At 32.3% G+C, this 18036-nt stretch overlaps 1 protein-coding gene across 1 annotated transcript; it reads left to right on the top strand.

Moving 5' to 3' along the window:
• Nucleotides 1-257: 257 nt before the first annotated feature.
• LOC143187682 (uncharacterized) lies at nucleotides 258-1346 on the top strand. Its single transcript, XM_076391919.1, has 4 exons — nucleotides 258-280; nucleotides 339-861; nucleotides 1049-1200; nucleotides 1298-1346. Exons 1-3 carry the CDS (start codon nucleotides 258-260, stop codon nucleotides 1094-1096), a joined length of 594 nt encoding a protein of 197 aa, XP_076248034.1. The 3' UTR covers nucleotides 1097-1200; nucleotides 1298-1346.
• The last annotated feature ends 16690 nt before the right edge of the window (nucleotides 1347-18036 follow it).

Raw genomic sequence — 18036 nt, 5'->3', positions numbered from 1 at the left:
CAGGAGGAGTTTTTATTTGCGATAAGTAAAGGCCATGTGCCGTTAGATACTTTCCATGTGGATCACTTAGGGCTGCTCCCATCGACAAAGAAAAGATACCATTATATCTTCGTTGTTATCGATGCGTTTTCAAAATTTGTGTGGCTTTACGCCACAAAAAGTTGTAATTCGACAGAAGTAATAGACCATTTAAGAAAACGGGCGATTCTTTTTGGAAATCCTCGAAGGATTATTTCAGATAGAGTTGCCGCGTCCACATGAACTGCGTTTCAGGATTTTTGTAAATACGAACGTATAGAACACGTGTTTACTACTACAGGTATGCTGCGGGCAAACAGTCAGGTAAAACGGGTCAATCGTACGCTAATACCGTTATTAACCAAACTGTCAGCGCCGAAAACTGACGAGTGGTATAAATTCTTGGACATGTGTCAAAGGTGTTTTAATACTACTCCGAGCCGAAGTATAAAAACGACACCATTTCAGATATTATTTGGAATAGATCCTAGATATCGGGACGATCCTCAGATAGTAGAGTTGCTTGAGTGCGAATGGGAAAATGTATTTCAAGAAAATCGAGACGAATTGCGGGAAGAGGCGCGACAGAATATATTAAAAATTCAGCAGGAGAATAGGAAATCTTTTAATAAAAAAAGAATAGAAGGTAGAAAATATCGAGAGGGCGATCTAGTTGCAATTAAGCGAACTCAACAGGGTCCAGGTCTGAAATTCGCAGCGAAATACTTCGGGCCTTACGAGCTAGCAAAAGTGTTACGGAACGATCGTTATATTGTAACAAAAGTTGGTGAACATGAAGGGCCACGTCAGACATCTACAGCAGTAGACTATATTAAACCATGGGTGAGTGAAAATAGCGATGATTTGTATAGTGACACTGAAGAAACTTGTAATGAATAACACAATATCTGAGGTCAGATATTCTCGCAGGATGGCCGAGTGTGGGGTTCGATAAGATTATGTTATGTTTAAAAACATTTAGACTTAAGTAGTTTATGACTGGGCCATTTGGGACGTTGGTGTTTTGCAGGCGAGTGGCGATGGTCAGCAGAACCGTGTCCCAAACCCTTGGAGATAGCTTTAGATTTATTGTTTAGGTTTGGGTCGTGAGTGAGACAGAGCATGAAAGAAATGAGTGGTGTCGACGGTGCGGGATGAAGGAAAATTCGGCAGAGTGGATTGGTAAGCCATAGGGCACAGATCAGAAGCTAAGGCGTAGAATATTGTGTGGATTATTAAAATATTTAGTCTAATTCATTTAGTAATATTATATTTCCAGTGATTATACAAATATATACAGGGTGTAACAAAAAAGTTGCAGTTCCTTAAAAGGGGTGATTCAGGGGGTGATTTGAAACAACTTCTTCCTTAGCGAAAATGTAAGATGAGGCTTCGTTAACGAGTTATTAACGAAAAACACCGGCCAATGAGAGCGCGAGTTTGCCGTCCGAGCGACCGCGGTAGTGTTGAGTAGGCGCGCTAGATGCTACGGTTGGACTCCGAACAAGAAAGTCGTCATACATCGAAGAAAATAGCATTAGTATGAAAACTGAAAGCGACATAATAAATAATACCGAGTCCTTTTTTTGTTTATCACTTGAAGTGAATAATTACTTAAAATCGAGGAAAACTACGTGCAACGTAAAAACACGAATACCTAAATTTCTTATTCGCATAACGTATAAACGAAAAAGCAATACAACAAAAAATAAAGGAAGAGGAGAACAAACTTCACCTGTAGTTTGTAAACCTGTGTCACTGGGTCACTGTACCGATCTCGGTCATCGACCGTCGAAATGGTTTATGCTAGGGCAGGCGTTTAGGTAATTTATGGCTTTATTGCTTTGGTTTCGAAGGAGACATGATCTCGGAGTGTCCGAACAAGGAAGGTCTGAGGTACTTAAACTACGTGGGGGGTACAAGGAGCTTTCTTGGAAAAATTCTACCCTACCATAAACCATTTCGACGGTCGATGACCAGTATCGGTACAGTGACCCAGTGACACAGATTTACAAACTACAGATGAATTGCATTTAATTCATTAATGATTATTATTTTTTAAATATAACGCAGACTACTTTCAACGTTTCTATCTTCAACCTTAATTCTCCAATTTTCCGTTCATTTCTTTTGTTGCATTGCTTTTTCGTTTATACGTTATGCAAATATTTTCATACTAATGCTATTTCCTTCGACGCATGCCGACTTTCTTGTTCGGAGTACAACAGTAGCGCCTAGCGCGTATCCAACGCTACCGCAGTCGCTCGGACGGCAAACTCGCGCTCTCATTGGCCGGTGTTTTTCATTAATAACTCGTTAACGAAGCCACATCTTACATTTTCGCTAAGGAAAAAGTTGTTTCGAATCACCCCCTGAATCACCCCTTTTAAGGAACTGCGACATTTTTGTTGCACCCTGTATATACTTACATTATCATATACACGAGCTTGATTTAGCAGAAATCTTCCAATCCCACAGTATGTATTAATCTTACTCTTAATCTTTAAATTAAAATATTAAATTTATATGTATCTTATAAAAAAAATTGATTTTTTCTAGATCTAATTCTACTTTCAAACCGTCACACCCATGCTCTGTTCGTATCATGGGAAGTAGCTACCCGCTGACAGCAACATCCTATGAATATTTAGAAATTGGAATCGCAGTTGGACCCATATCAACCGTTGAAATTATTCTTGGTGATAATCGGGGCACTCAACTTCTATTACCTGCACCAATATGGGATGCACTCATTGAAAAACGTGAAGAAATTAAAGAATGTGTTCTATCCGTGAATTCAGATTCCCCACCAATATGGATTGAAGAATTTGTAATAGAATTTACCAAAATTCATAATGTTAAGCTTATAAAATTAAGTCTAGCCAGTGTCTCCTTATATTACACTATGGAAACGTTGAATAATTTATTCAATCATGTAAAATGTATTAATCTTATGCGGTCCCAACTATATGAAAATACGCATCGTATTAATATTCAGTTTATAAATTTCGTAAATGTTTTGAAACAAAATGGTGTCACACCAAAAACGAACTTGTCATGTATTGCTAATATGATATGTAACAGTAAATATTTCGACGACGATTCTTTGATTGATTGTGAACTACTAGCGTGTGCTTTAAATATTCTTGTCTACAATGCTAATATCTAATATTGTATAAAATTCTATTGTGATTTTACGCATTTAAATAATAATGAAGAAAAAAGTTTAATAAATATTAACATTAAATTTTAATTTCATGTACTTAGTTACCTATTGCATTCTACCTTCCCACTCTATACTTACATTTCTATAAATCAATTCGTAACAAGTGCAACTAATATATATATAATTTTTAAAATTTTATTATATTTCAAATAACTAATTTCATGTACTCAATCACATTTTTTTTAAAAAATATTTTAAATCCTTTTGTTGAAAAAAATTGAATAATTTTACACATACACACATACACAGTCTATCATTTCAAAATAACTAATTTCATCTACTTAAGGGGTAAAACCACTCTAGACGCAGAAAAGAAGCCCTAAATTTGACAATTTATTTTGAGAGTATGACAAACGGAGTAGAATTTCTTTTCAGAGGGTTTACTCAACACATATTGAAGTATGAAAAGCAATATTTTTATTTTCATTTCCATACAAAATGGCGGCGACGGGGCCCTTCGTCGAAAACAGCTTTTTTAGAACACCCCCATGGGAGGACGAATTTCTCGCCATGTATGAGTCTTGGAACAAAAGATCAAAAGATTTTGTGATCTATGTACAACTGGCTTTGGAAGTATGTAGGATTATTCTTTTTAATCGATCCTGGAAGTAGTGCACTTTTTAAGAAATGAATCGATCTCTTGCCATAAAAATGGGCATTGAATTGTTTATAAAAATTACTATGATTACTATGATTATTACGATCATCACTAAGGTTATTATTGTGACAATAATTATTATGATTATTATGGCTATTATAATGATTATTAATATTATTTCAATTATTATTCTGTCTATTATAACGATTGCAATGATTATTCAGTTTATTATTACGATTGTTATCATTGATACGGTTATTACAGTTATTACTATTATTATTATGATTATTATATTTATTACGATTATTATTGTGATTATTATCGTGGTTATTATGATTATTATCGCAATTATTATGATTGCTATGATGTATTATTATTATTATGATTATTATGATTATTATGGTTATTATGGTTATTATGGTTATTATGGTTATTATGGTTATTAATATTATTATTATTATTATTATTATTATTATTATTATTATTATTATTATTATTATTATGGTTATTATGATTATAGTGGTTATTATAATGATTATTATGATTATTATGGTTGTTAGAATAATTATTATGATCATCATTAAGATTATTATGTCTATTATGATTATTATGTTTCTTATGTATTTATAATGGTCATTATGGTTATTTCCAGGTATATTATGTATATTATTATGATTAATATGGTTATTATGGTTTTTAGTATGATTACTATGATTATTATGATCATCATTAAGGTTACTGTGGCTATTATGATTATTATGATGACTATGGCTATTATAATGATTATTAAGATTACTTCCATGATTATTCGTTTTATTCGTACGATTGGTATGATTATTATGGTTATTACAGTTATTACTATGATTATTATGATTGTTAAGGTTATTACTATGATTATTGTGATTATTATGGATCTTAGTATGATAATTATGATCATCGTTAAGATTATTATTGCTACTATGATTATTCTGGTTATTATGATTATTATGATTATTATGACTGTAATAATGGTTATTAAAATAGTTTTCATGATTACTCTACTTATTATTACGATTGTTATGATTATTATAGTTAGTATAATTATTACTATCGTTATTATGACTGTTATGATTATTGCTATGGTTATTATGATTATTATTATGATTATTATGATTATTGTGGTTATGATGACGATTACTATAATTATTATTGTTGTTAGTATGATTATTATGATCATCATTCAGATTAAAATGGCTATTATGATTATTATGCTTATTATGGCTATTATAATGGCTATTATGATTATTTCCAAGTTTGTTATGGTTATTATTATGATTATTATGATTATTATGGTTCTTAGTATGATTATGGTGAATATTATGATCATCATTAAGGTTATTATGGTTTAATGATTACTCAAATTATTGTGGCTATTATAGTGATTATTATGATTATTTCCATGATTATTCGTTTTATTATTACGATTGTTATGATTATAATGGTTATTACAGTTACTACTATGATTATTATGATTGTTAAGATTATTATTATGATTATTGTGATTATTATAGTTAGCATAAGTATTACTACGATTATTATGATTATTATTATTGTTATTATGATTATTGTGGTTATTATGACGATTACTATGATTATTATGCTTGTTGGTATGATTATTATGAACATCATTCGGATTATTATGTCTAAAATGGGATATACAATTTCTGTCGATGCATTCCGAAGTAAAAATGTCGGCTGCATCGCGTGGCTGGGTCAGATTTTCTCCTAGGCCCTTAGTTTTTTAAGGAAATTGAACATTATCTGCCAAGATTGGTGCATTTCGGGTGTCCTTTTGCATTTGTTCTTTGTTTAAACATTTTTAAATGTTTACAGTCCAGTAACAATGCATGTCATTTTGTTTGGGAATGTTCACTGAATAATCTGACACAAAAATCAACTGAATAACTATTACCGTTTAAACACAATAATTTTTCAAAGTTTAAGAATTGCGTTTATCTTCAAATCCTGTTTTTTCATAACTGAGGGTGATGGACCAATTCCGTTTCCGGATTCGTATTTCGGACAGGGTAATCTACGAGGATCACACAGTGGATATTGAAAGGTAAAACTCGTGTTGGACAGTATAATTCATGAAATTCCTGCAATATGTATTGAAAAAGTTGTTATGTCTGTTAAGGAAGATGGGTGATATATATGGGTGATATAGTGGAGGATAAATTGTTCATCCAGTTCCTGATCCTCAATTCAATACGTTTCCTAATTATAATAAGATAATTGAAGGGGGCAGTAATCAAAATTTTTTTTATTTATACGAGGAAATGCCATATCTGGTGCACCAATTATTAAAGAGATTAATCAATTTCCTAATCCTCCAATTATAAACGGTGTAACTATAAAAAAGATTATAATGAAAGCATGGGATGTTACAACAGAATTATAAATTTGATCATTTTTACTTCATGTACCAGGATTTCCTAATTCAAATCGAATAATTAATCTTAACGATGATCCAATTATTCCTGATCATATAGCGAATATAAAATATAATATTCCAATGTTTTTATGATTAGTTAAGTATATTCATTTTTTAATTCATAAAAAAATTAAGTTTTATATAATTATTTTATATATTTAATTTAGAAGATTAATAGTTTCAATTAACTTAAAATCTCATTGAGAGTATTATGGCTGATTAAGAGGAATAAATTGTAAATTTATTAATGAAATGAAAATTTCTAATACTAAATATATAGGGAGAGAATAGATATCAAATTTAAATATTAAATTGTCATTATAAGTATTTTAATTTAGAAAATACAATTATTATAATAAATAAAGAGTTAAATTGATAATAAAATAAATGAATATTTATTTCTATAATTTAATGAAAAATATTAAATTGCAAATATAAAAATAAAAAAATTAATTTTTTAGAAATTAAGTGTCAAAATAAATATATATAATTCTAAGAATAATTATTGTGATATTTGATGATATTAGAATTCATATATATAAACGTTTATATTTTAAAAATGTATTAGAATAATTTTTATTAAATAAATTATTATTAACGAAATTTAAATAATTTCAGGTTATAGTAAGTCTTGAAATTTCAATAATAATAGAAAGTACATAGTTGAAACGTTTGAGTTTAATTAATAAATTTTTTAAAGTTGTTCATTTTATAAATAATACCCTTATGGGAGGGACAAATATATATGTTAAAGAATAAAAAAATATAAGTTTGGCATTAGTTCTATAAATTATGTATATATGTGTTTATTGTTCCCCTTGAGGTCACAATTTTCTCCCTCTTCTCATACCCTAGCCTCCTCTCTCTCACATTCTACATCTTACACCTATTTATGATCTACGTCTTACGACGGAAGTTTGGGAAGTGTTAATCGCCGATTTTAATGAAACTTTATACAATTATTCTATGGTCCTACCTAAGAATCTTGCCGTAGAAAGAAGCTGCCCATACGCACTTTTAAGGGAGAAGCTACCTCTTTAATTCAAGTCGTCCTTCTCCTTTCGGTGCTTATAGTTCGCAACGTAAAAGCGCTATAGAAAAACGTTTCATACAAAAGTTTTGCTGCTTTTCATGTCCTATAAAATGGCTTCAAAAAAATTTTGAAAAAACGCATTGTTTTTAAAAATTCAATTTCCCCTCCCCCCTATTTTCTAACAAAAAATTTTTTTATTTCGGATAAATAAAGAGCATTTTGTTGTGAATTCTGCATTGTATAGCGATATACAATTATTCCATTTCTTGTATACAAAAGCGCTGCATCATTTCTGCGTAGCATAATATTCGTTCTTATTGGTACGGTGAATGGAAGTAAATATTCAATTATTATATTTTTTATTCTGATTTTTGCGTGCTGTCGTTATCGTTATTCGTTAAAAGCCCTTCATTTATCTGAAATAAAAACATTTTTTGTCAGAAAAAGGGGGGGGGGGGGCGGGATATTGCATTTTTATAAACAATGCGTTCTTTCAAAATTTTTTTGAAGCCATTTTATAGGTCCTGAAAAACAGTAAAACTTTTGTATAGAGCATTTTTTTATAGCGCTTACACTTTGCGAGCTATAAGCACCGAAAGGAAAGGGGCAATTTGGTTTTAAGGGGTAGTTTCTCCCTTAAAAGTGCGTATGGGCAGCTACTTCGTATGGCAAAATTCTTAGGTAGGACCATAGAATAATTGTATAAAGTTTTATTAAAATCGGCGATTAACACTTCCCAAACTTCCTTCGTAAGACATAAATCATAAATCGGTGTAAGATGTAGAATGGCAGAGAGAGGAGGCTCGGCTAAGAGAAGAGGGAGAAAATTGTAACCTTAAGAGGAACAACAAACACATATATACATAATTCGTAGAACTAATTCCAAACTTATATTTTTTTATTCTTTATTAACATATATATTTATCCCTCACATAAGGGTATTTTTTATAAAATGAATAACTTTAAAAAATTTATTAATTAAATTCAAACGTTTCAACTATGTACTTTCTATTATTATTGCAATTTCAAGACTTACTATAACCTGAAATTATTTAAATTTCATTAATAATAATTTATTTAATAAAAATTATTCTAATACATTTTTAAAATACAAACGTTTATATATATGAATTCTAATATCATCAAATATCATAATAATTATTCTTAGAATTATATATATTTATTTTAGTATTTAATTTCTAAAAAATTAATTTTTTTATTTTTATATTTGCAATTTAATATTTTTCATTAAATTATAGAAATAAATATTCATTTATTTCATTATCAATTTAACTCTTTATTTATTGTAATAATTATATTTACTAAATTAAAATGCTTATAATGTCAATTTAATATGTAAACTTAATATCTATTCTCTCTCTATATATTTAGTATTAGAAATTTTGATTTCATTAATAAATTTACAATTTATTCCTTTTAATCAGCCATAATACTTTCAATGAGATTTTAAGTTAATTGAATGTATTAATCTTCAAAATTGAATATATAAAATAACTACATAAATCTTAATTTTTTTATGAATTAAGAAATGGATATACTCTACTAATCATAAAAACATTGGAATATTATATTCTATATTCGCTATATGATCAGGAATAATTGGATCATCCATAAGATTTATTATTCGTTTAGAATTAAGAAATCCTGGTACATGAATTAAAAACGATCAAATTTATAATTCTGTTGTAACATCCCATGCTTTCATTATAATTTTTTTTATAGTTATACTATTTATAATTGGAGGATTTGGAAATTGATTAATCTCTTTAATAATTGGAGCACCAGATATGGCATTTCCTCGTATAAATAATATAAGATTTTGATTACTACCCCCTTCAATTATCTTATTATTATTAAGAAACTTATTCAATTCAGGATCAGGAACTGGATGAACAATTAATCTCCACTATCATCATTTATACAGGGTGTCCCACATAAGGTGGCGGAGCCGAAAAGGGGAGATTCCTGGTGCGATTCTAAACAACCTTTTCCTTTACAGAAATGTTCTCTGAAGCTTTGTTCACGAGTTATTAACGAAAAACATCGATCAATCAGAAAACGCGGATAGCGAGCGATCGGCCGTTCAGTGACAGCGCACAAGCTACGCGTAGTGTTTCCTACTCGCTGTGCTCGAATCTTGTACAAGAAACTCAATGTCTCTATGTTATTGCCCAATTTCTCTTAAACTATTAGATGGGAAATTATGAAAAAAATCACGGACACGTCAGCTATTCCGACACATATTTTGGAATTTTTTCAAATTTTTAAATGAATTGTCTAAGTTGTAAAAAGTAAAAAACGAGGAAGAAGAATATAAAAATGCCGATTTATTAAAGTAATGCTAGGCTGAACTTTACTTTGGGGAAACAAAAATTAATGGTTTTTTTTTACATATTTTAATAATACTGGACGAGCGGAATCCAAAAATGCAAGTTTTAAGTTTAGGAATCCAGCGGTTGGAAAGTTATGCGTATTTAGAGGTGAGCATTTTTAAACTATTCACTAGCTATTTCGACGCCATATTGGCTTGTACAGGCAGCTTAGCCAATGAGCGGAGCCGTTGGATATGAGCAATTGCGCCACTGATATCATAATAGCGACCATTCAGGCAGGATAAATCAAATTTCGATGTTCAAAGTTTTACGAGTGATTTGATTTACGTGGTGATACCACAATATTCCCATGCGTTTGAGTTTAAGGTGTTCATTGCTAATTTCTTTGATTTTGTGTATTTTCGATTTTAAAATAGTATTTCTTGTAGAATAGTAGTTTAGTATAGTATTTTAACATTTATAGTGTTGTAGTTTTTATAATATTTTAGAATTATTTATAGTATTTTATGATTTATATTAGTTTTTATTTAGTATAGTAAATGAGTATAGCATTTTATTAACGTATTTTAAATATCTTATATATAGTATTCTAACGTTTCATTCATATATTTATAGTATTTTAACGATTCACTCATTTTATTTATAGCATTTTAACGTTTATATTAGCTTTTATTTAGTACATTCAAGTAGTATAGCATTAATTTTATTCGATTGTTATGTATTATTAACTTTTGCCTACTTTCCGTGTTTTTTTTTCTTTATTAGCTGTAGTATACCTTATATTTCTATTTTCTTGCAATTATTTATTTTTTTTCTTTTGTAATAATGAGTGTTGGTAAATGGAATTTATCGAATGTTGTAATATGGGATAACGATTTAAAATAAAAAGAAATTTAATTGTAACACAACGCACGGAAGAAGTCTGTACGATATCAGATCCCACATGAATATATTCAAAAGTAAATAAAAAACCATAGAAACAAGACAGAACACTTTCTGTATCCTTCGATACTTTCGATACTTGTTTTTGTTCCTTGATTATATAATCTAACAGGCCCCCTCAAAAACAAGTCGGTGCTGTTCATATTAATTGTACATTAATAAGTCTAATAAGTGTACTACGAGTATTACCGTACAGACTGTCTACCTTGTGTTTTATTTTGACTCTAATTCTGGGAACAAAATACAAGTGGTCCAACATTCGTTGCAAGGGAATGGGGAAACCCAGAAAAACCCATCCAGACCATACAAACTATATACAAAATAATAATAATTTTTATGCTTATATTAATCTTATTATTCTAATCCCATTTTTGCTCTAAATTCCAAATATTTGCTTGCTGGCAACAGCTTCGTTAAAGCATCTGCTAGTTGATCACCTGTAGGAATATATTCAAGTTTTATTACATTCTTTTCAACTTGTTCTCTTGAAAAGTGGTATTTTATGTCTATATGTTTTGAACGTTTATGGCTACTTGGATTACTCGCAATATTAATGCAACCCATATTGTCTTCGTAAATTATTATTGCATCAAAGACATTTATATTAATACTGATTGCCAAGGATTTTAACCATAATGCCTCTCTCACAGCTTCAAAAAGAGCCATGTACTCTGCTTCTGTGGGCGAGACAGCCACTGATGTTTGCCTTTTCGTATTCCAGCAGATTGTACATTGTTCATATAACTTAAATAAATATCCCGTTGTGCTCTTACGATCTGTATTTTCATTACCTCCCCAATCAGAATCGACATATCCACTAAATAGATTTTTATCATCAGTTTTAACGTATGTTAATTTAATATCAGCAGACCCTTTAAGATACCTCAGAACCCTTTTAAGGTTTTGCCACAGTTCTCTGTTATTTTTACTTGAATATCAACTTAAAATATTTACCGCTATACTTAAATCGGGTCTCGTATAAATCATTATATACATCAAGCATCCAATTAAATTACGACAAGGTGCATTATATTCTTCTTCTGTATTCAAAGCTATATGATCTAATACACTTGGAAGAGGTGTACTTACAGGTTTGCAATCTAACATATTAAATTTCATAAGAACAGTCTTAATATATGCACTTTGATCCAATGTTACTTGTCCATTAGTTCTTTCCACTTTTATTCCAAGAAATAACTTAATTTCATTTAAATCTGTCATGCAAAATCTATTTTTCAAATAATTTTTGAAATTTTGCATTGTCTCAGATTCAGCAGTCATAATCACTAGATCATCCACATATAGTACCACATATATATTCTTTAATATATTCTTTCTATCTAATATATAAATACAACGATCCGCTGATGAATTTCGGAAACCTTTCTCTAGAAGAGCTTTTTCGAACATCTCAAACCAGCATCTGGCTGATTGCTTGAGACCATACAAAGCTTTATTCAATTTACACACTTGATTGTTACTATCACATTTAACACCTTCAGGAATTCGCATATAAATTTCTTCCCTTAAAATACCATTTAAAAATGCCGTCTTAACATCCATTTGATGCACTAGCAAATTATGCTGATTAGCAAAAGCCATAAGAAATCTAAAGCTTGACATTCTAGCTACAGGTGCAAATGTGTCATTATAATCTTCTAAATATTTCTGACTGAAACCACGGGCCACTAATCGAGCTTTGTATTTTAACGGATTTCCGAATTCATCATTTTTGATCGTGAATACCCATTTACAATCAACAATGTTCTTATTCTTTGGCTTCGATACCAAATTCCAAGTTTTATTTATTACTAACGAGTTTATTTCATCGGCAATAGCTTGTTCCCACTTAGCTCTGTCATCTCTAGTTTTAATTTCATCAAATGAGTTGGGTATTTTGCAAATTATCGATTGAGCGCATAAAAGATAATCATCGTTATCATTAAATTCATTATATGACATAGGAGACCGTCGCTTAATCCTATCACTCCTTCTAGGTTCTATACTATCTTTTAATTCTACCACTTGATTATTTCCTGGTCCCGATACTCCTGTTACATCTGTTTCAGTTACAGATTTACTTTTCTCTTGATCTACCATTACTTTAATTCTCGGCTCTATCATATCTGATTTATTGTTATCAGATTTTTTTCTTCTTAACACATCTGATTTTTGATTATCAGATTTATTTACTTCACACTGTATATCTACTGATTTCAGCACTTCACGAGATGCATCAGTTTCACATAAACCACGTTTTAAACCTACTTATTTTATTACCGGCCGAGATTCTAAGTAATTAATTTCATCAACTATTACATCTCTTACTATCTCAAATTTCCCATTTTCTACGTTCCACACTTTGTATCCATTTGGTGTAAACCCTACCAATATACATTTATAAGACTTTTCGTCAAATTTCGATTTCCTAATTTTATCATGCACATACACTGTGGAACCAAACACTTTTAAATACTTCAATTTGGGCCTTTTATTATGCCACAATTCAAATGGGGTTTTATTAACATTAAGAGCTTTCGATGGGGTTAAATTAATTAAATATGTAGCAGTTAAAACTGTTTCTCTCCAGAACTCTTTTCCTAAACCTGCACCGTTTATCATCGCACGTGCTTTTTCAGTTATAGTTCTATTCATGCGTTCTGCAACACCATTTAACTGAGGAGTTCGCGGAACCGTTAAGTGATAGCTTATACCCTTTTGTATACAATAATTTTTCATCTCATTAGATAAATATTCCTTGCCATTACCACAGTATAAATTGACAATCTTTAAATTAAAACGTGCTTCACTTTTAGCAACGTAATCCTTAAAGATTCTAAAAGCATCTGATTTATTTTCAAGTAAATACGTCACACAATAATTCGTAAATTCATCTATGAAAGTTATAAAATACTTTTTATCATTAGTTGTAGAAGGAGTGATCGGTCCACAAACGTCTGTGTGAACAATAAACAATGGCTGCCTAATGTGACTTTTATCTTTTGCCTTTTCAAATAGCAATTGTGCTTGTTTTCCTTTAATACAAGCTTCACATATATTATCGTCTGGAATTACTTTTTCAAGATACGTCACATCTTCCACCACCTGCTTATTCTTCAACTGTAAAAATTTTGCCTTTCCTATATGCCCTAACCGCCTATGCCATAATTCATAATTATTAACTATCTTATTAGAAATATAAGAATTAAGTGAATTTACTCCTTTCTAGATGACATCAAAATCTATAGATATTAAATTATTTGAATGCTTACCAATCATCGTCATTTTACCGTTTTTGATTATTTCGACGCCCCTCTCATTGAAAGTTATACTCATTCCTTTTTGCTGCAACTTTCTAACGGATAGTAAGTTGTACGGCACGTCCGGGCAGTACAATACGTCCTCCAAAACGCCTTCAATTCCCGTATTGGTAGTCACAGGTATCTGTCCCTACTTCGATGCAGTTATATATTCTCCATTCTTCGCTATCGAAATCCTGATGGGTGGATCAAGTATGGTCATATTTGGAAATACATTATCTTCTTTGACTATATGATCCGATGCTCCAGAATCCAGGATAAATGTTAATTTTCTGGTTTTCATGACCTGGTAGTCTCCGGTCATAAAGGCATATCCCGACACGTTGTCGCTTGTAACAGCTTGCGTCGTCTGAATTGTATGTATATTTTGATTTTTGTTTCTTTGTTCTGCTCTGTATTGGTGCCTCTTTTTATAGTAATAACACTCTTTAATCTTGTGTCCTGTTCTTCCACACTGATGACATTTTCAGGTAAAAGATTGTCTATTCGGCTTGAATGTATTTCCTCTTCTAATGTTACCTCTTCTATTACTTCCTCTTTTAAAGCGTGTACTTCCAAAATTATGTGGTCTTTGATTTTTCACTTCAGCTTGGAGTATTTTCGCGTTGGTATCCAACTTTTCGCTCTTAATTTTCGTCTCATCATCCAACAGTCTCTTTTTAAATGTGTCAAGTGTAATTCTCGCTTCTGTCATCATCGTCTCAATGACAGTTGACACCGTATCATATACTTCGGGCAAACTAGATAACAAAATTGAAATAATTTCGTTTTCCCGAAATGATCTTTCAACGAACTGTCACTTTTCATTTTCAATCTTAATAGCTTTTTCCTAATGGATAATTCCGTAGCCGTACTTTGACTCTCATACACTGAATCTAAACTTAATATAATTGATTTTGCTGTACTTCCCGGAGTGTCATACTTCAAATGCGTATCAGATAAATATTGCACAACAGTGCATTTGGCAATGCGTTCCGCCTTCGACCCTACTGCGGTGACAGGAACCGGTGGTTGCTCGTCAAGAACTTTTAATACATCGAGCTCATATAATAAATTACGAACTCTATGCTTCCACGCGTTGTATTTCGTACCACTGAATTGCTGAATGTTTCTCCTGTCTTTGGACATCTCCATCGTCACACAGTTTAAAGTATTTTACACATAATTGATTAAAAAAAAACTAAACTAATTAACACGCGATACACGTAATTATTATAGAATGAATTCTGGGCCCATAACCTGTTGGAATATGGAACAATTTTAAATAAAAAGAAATTTGATTTTCTAACTCCACGCACGGAAGAAGTCTGTACGATATCTGATCTCACATGAATATATTCAAAAGTAAATAAAAAACCATAGAAACAAGACAGAACACTTTCTGTATCCTTCGATACTTTCGATACTTGTTTTTGTTCCTTGATTATATAATCTAACATCAATCCTCATTCTTCAATCCTCTATACCCAATCCTCAATCTTCAATCCTCAATCCTCAATCCTGAATTCTCAATCCTCAATCCTCAGTCCTCAGTCCTCAAACCTCAATCCTCAACCGTCAGCCCTCATCCTCAATCCTCAATCCTCAATCCTCAATCCTCAATCTTCAACCCTCAATACTCAAACTTCAATCCTCAATCCTCAATACTCAATCCTCAATCCTCAATCCTCAATCCTCAATACTCGACCCTGAATCCTCAGTCCTCAAGCCTCAATACTCAATAGTCAATTGTCAATCATAAATTCTAAGCACTCAAACCACACCCCTCATTCCTGAATCCACAGTCCTCAATCTTCAATTATCAATCATCAACCCTCAATCTTCAATCCTCAATCCTCAATCCTCAGCCCTCAACCCTCAACCCTCAGTAATCAATCCTCAATCCTCAATCCTCAATCCTCAATTTTCAATCCTCAATAGAATAACCTCAATTCTCACTTTTCAATACCCAGTCCTCAATCTTCAATCGTCAGTCCTCAATCCTCAATCTTCAACCCTCAATCCTCAATCCTCAGTCCTCAAACCTCAGTCCTCAATATTCAATGCCTAATCCTCAATCCTCAACATTCAAACCTCAATCCTCAATGCTCAATCATCGATCCTCAATTATCAATCCTCAATTCTCAATCCTCAATCCTCAATACGCAATCCTCAATCCTCAATCCTCAACCCTGTGTCCCCAATCCTCAATCTTCAATCCTTTATCCGCAATCCTCAATCCTCAATCCTCAATCCTCAATCCTCAATCCTCTAACCTCAATCCTCAATAATCAACCCTCAGTAATCAACCCTCAATCCTCAATCCTCAATCCTCAATCATCAATTCTCAATCCTCAATCTTCAACCCTCAACACTCAATCCTCAATGCTCAATCCCCAATCCTCAATCCTCAATCCTCAATCCTCAATCCTCAATACTCAATCCTCAATTCTCAGCCCTCAATAGAAAATCCTCAATTCTCAGTTTTCAATACTCAATCGTCAATCTACAATCTTCAAATCTCTGTTCCCAAATATCAATTCTCAACACTCTATCCTCAACACTCAGCCCTCAATCTTCAATCTACAATCTTCAAACCTCAGTCTTCAATCTTCAATCCTCGACCCTCAATTCTCAATCCTCAATCCTCAATCCGCAATCCTCAATCCTCAATTCTCAAACCTCAGTCCTCAACCCGCAGTCCTCAGTCCTCAATCCTCAATCTTTAGTCCTCAGTCCTCAATATTCAATGCCCAATCCTCAATCCTCAACATTCAAACCTCAATCCTCAATGCTCAATCTTCAATCCTCAATTATCAATCCTCGAACCTCAGTAATCAATCCTCAACCCACAATCGTCAATCCTCAGTCATCAATTCTCAATCCTCAATCTTCAATCCTCAACCATCAATCCTCAACCCTCAATCCCCAATCCTCAATCCTCAATCGTCAATCCTCAAACCTCAACCTTCAATCCTCAACCCTTAATCCTCAATCCTCAATCCTCAATCCTGAATATTCAATCCTCAATAGAATACCCTCAATTCTCAGTTTTCGATACTCGGTCCTGAATCTTCAATCGACAGTCCTCAATCCTCAATCTTCAACAGTCAATCCTCAATCCTCAGTCCACGGCACTCAATTTTCAATCCTCAATCCTCAATCCTCAATCCTCAATCCTGAATCCTCGATGCTCAGTCCTCAAACCCCAATCCTCAATCCTCAATACTCAATCCTCAATTCTCAGCCCCCAATAGAAAATCCTCAATTCTCAGTTTTCAATGCTCAATCCACAATCTTCAAGCTTCAAATCTTAGATCCCAAGAGTCAATGCTCAACACTCTATCCTCAACTCTCAGTCCTCAATCTTCAATCCACAATCCTCAAACCTCAATCTTCAATCTTCTATCCTCGACCCTCAAATCTCAATCCTCAATCCTCAATCCTCAATCCTCAATCCTCAATCCTCAATCCTCAATCTTCAACCATCGACCCTCAATACTCAATCGTCAATCCTCAATCCGCAATCCTCAGTCCTCAATACTCAAACCTAAATCCTCAACCCTCAATCCTCAGTCCTCAATCCTCAATCCTCAGTCCTCAATTCCCAGCCCTCAATAGAAAATCCTCAATTCTCAAAGGAAAATACTCAATTCTCAGTTTTCAATACTCAATCGTCAATCTTCAATCTTCAAATCTCAGTTCCCAAACATCAATTCTCAACACTCTATCCTCAACACTCAGTCCTTAATCTTCAATCATCAATCCTCAATCCTCAATCCTCAATCCTCAATCCTCGACCATCAATCCTCAATCCTCAATCCTCAATCCGCAATCCCGAATCCTCAATTCTCAATCCTCAATCCTCAGCCCTCAGTTCTCAGTCCTCAATCCTCAATCTTCAGTCCTCAGTTCTCAATCCTCAATACCCAATTATAAATCCACAGTCCCCAGACTTCAACCTCAACCCTTAATCGTGAAACACCAATACACTATTCTCAATCTTCTATCGTCAAATCTCAATCCTCAATGCTCAATCCTCAATACTCAACCCTCAATCCTCAATCCTCAATCCTCAATCCTCAATCCTCAT

The sequence above is a fragment of the Calliopsis andreniformis genome, unplaced genomic scaffold, assembly GCF_051401765.1.
Source record: "Calliopsis andreniformis isolate RMS-2024a unplaced genomic scaffold, iyCalAndr_principal scaffold0135, whole genome shotgun sequence".
In the NCBI taxonomy this organism is placed as follows: domain Eukaryota; kingdom Metazoa; phylum Arthropoda; class Insecta; order Hymenoptera; family Andrenidae; genus Calliopsis; species Calliopsis andreniformis.
Note: the sequence above shows the minus strand (reverse complement) of the source record. Positions and strands in the feature narration are given on the sequence as shown.

What these genes read in the sequence shown, in the direction of transcription:
- LOC143187682 (XM_076391919.1), top strand. Translation starts at nt 258, where the DNA reads ATGAACTGCGTTTCAGGATTTTT. An exon ending in AACTGCGTTTCAGGATTTTT is followed by an intron (nt 281 to 338) that starts GTAAATACGAAC and finishes GCGGGCAAACAG; the next exon opens with TCAGGTAAAACGGGTCAATC. An exon ending in TAGACTATATTAAACCATGG is followed by an intron (nt 862 to 1,048) that starts GTGAGTGAAAAT and finishes GGTGTTTTGCAG; the next exon opens with GCGAGTGGCGATGGTCAGCA.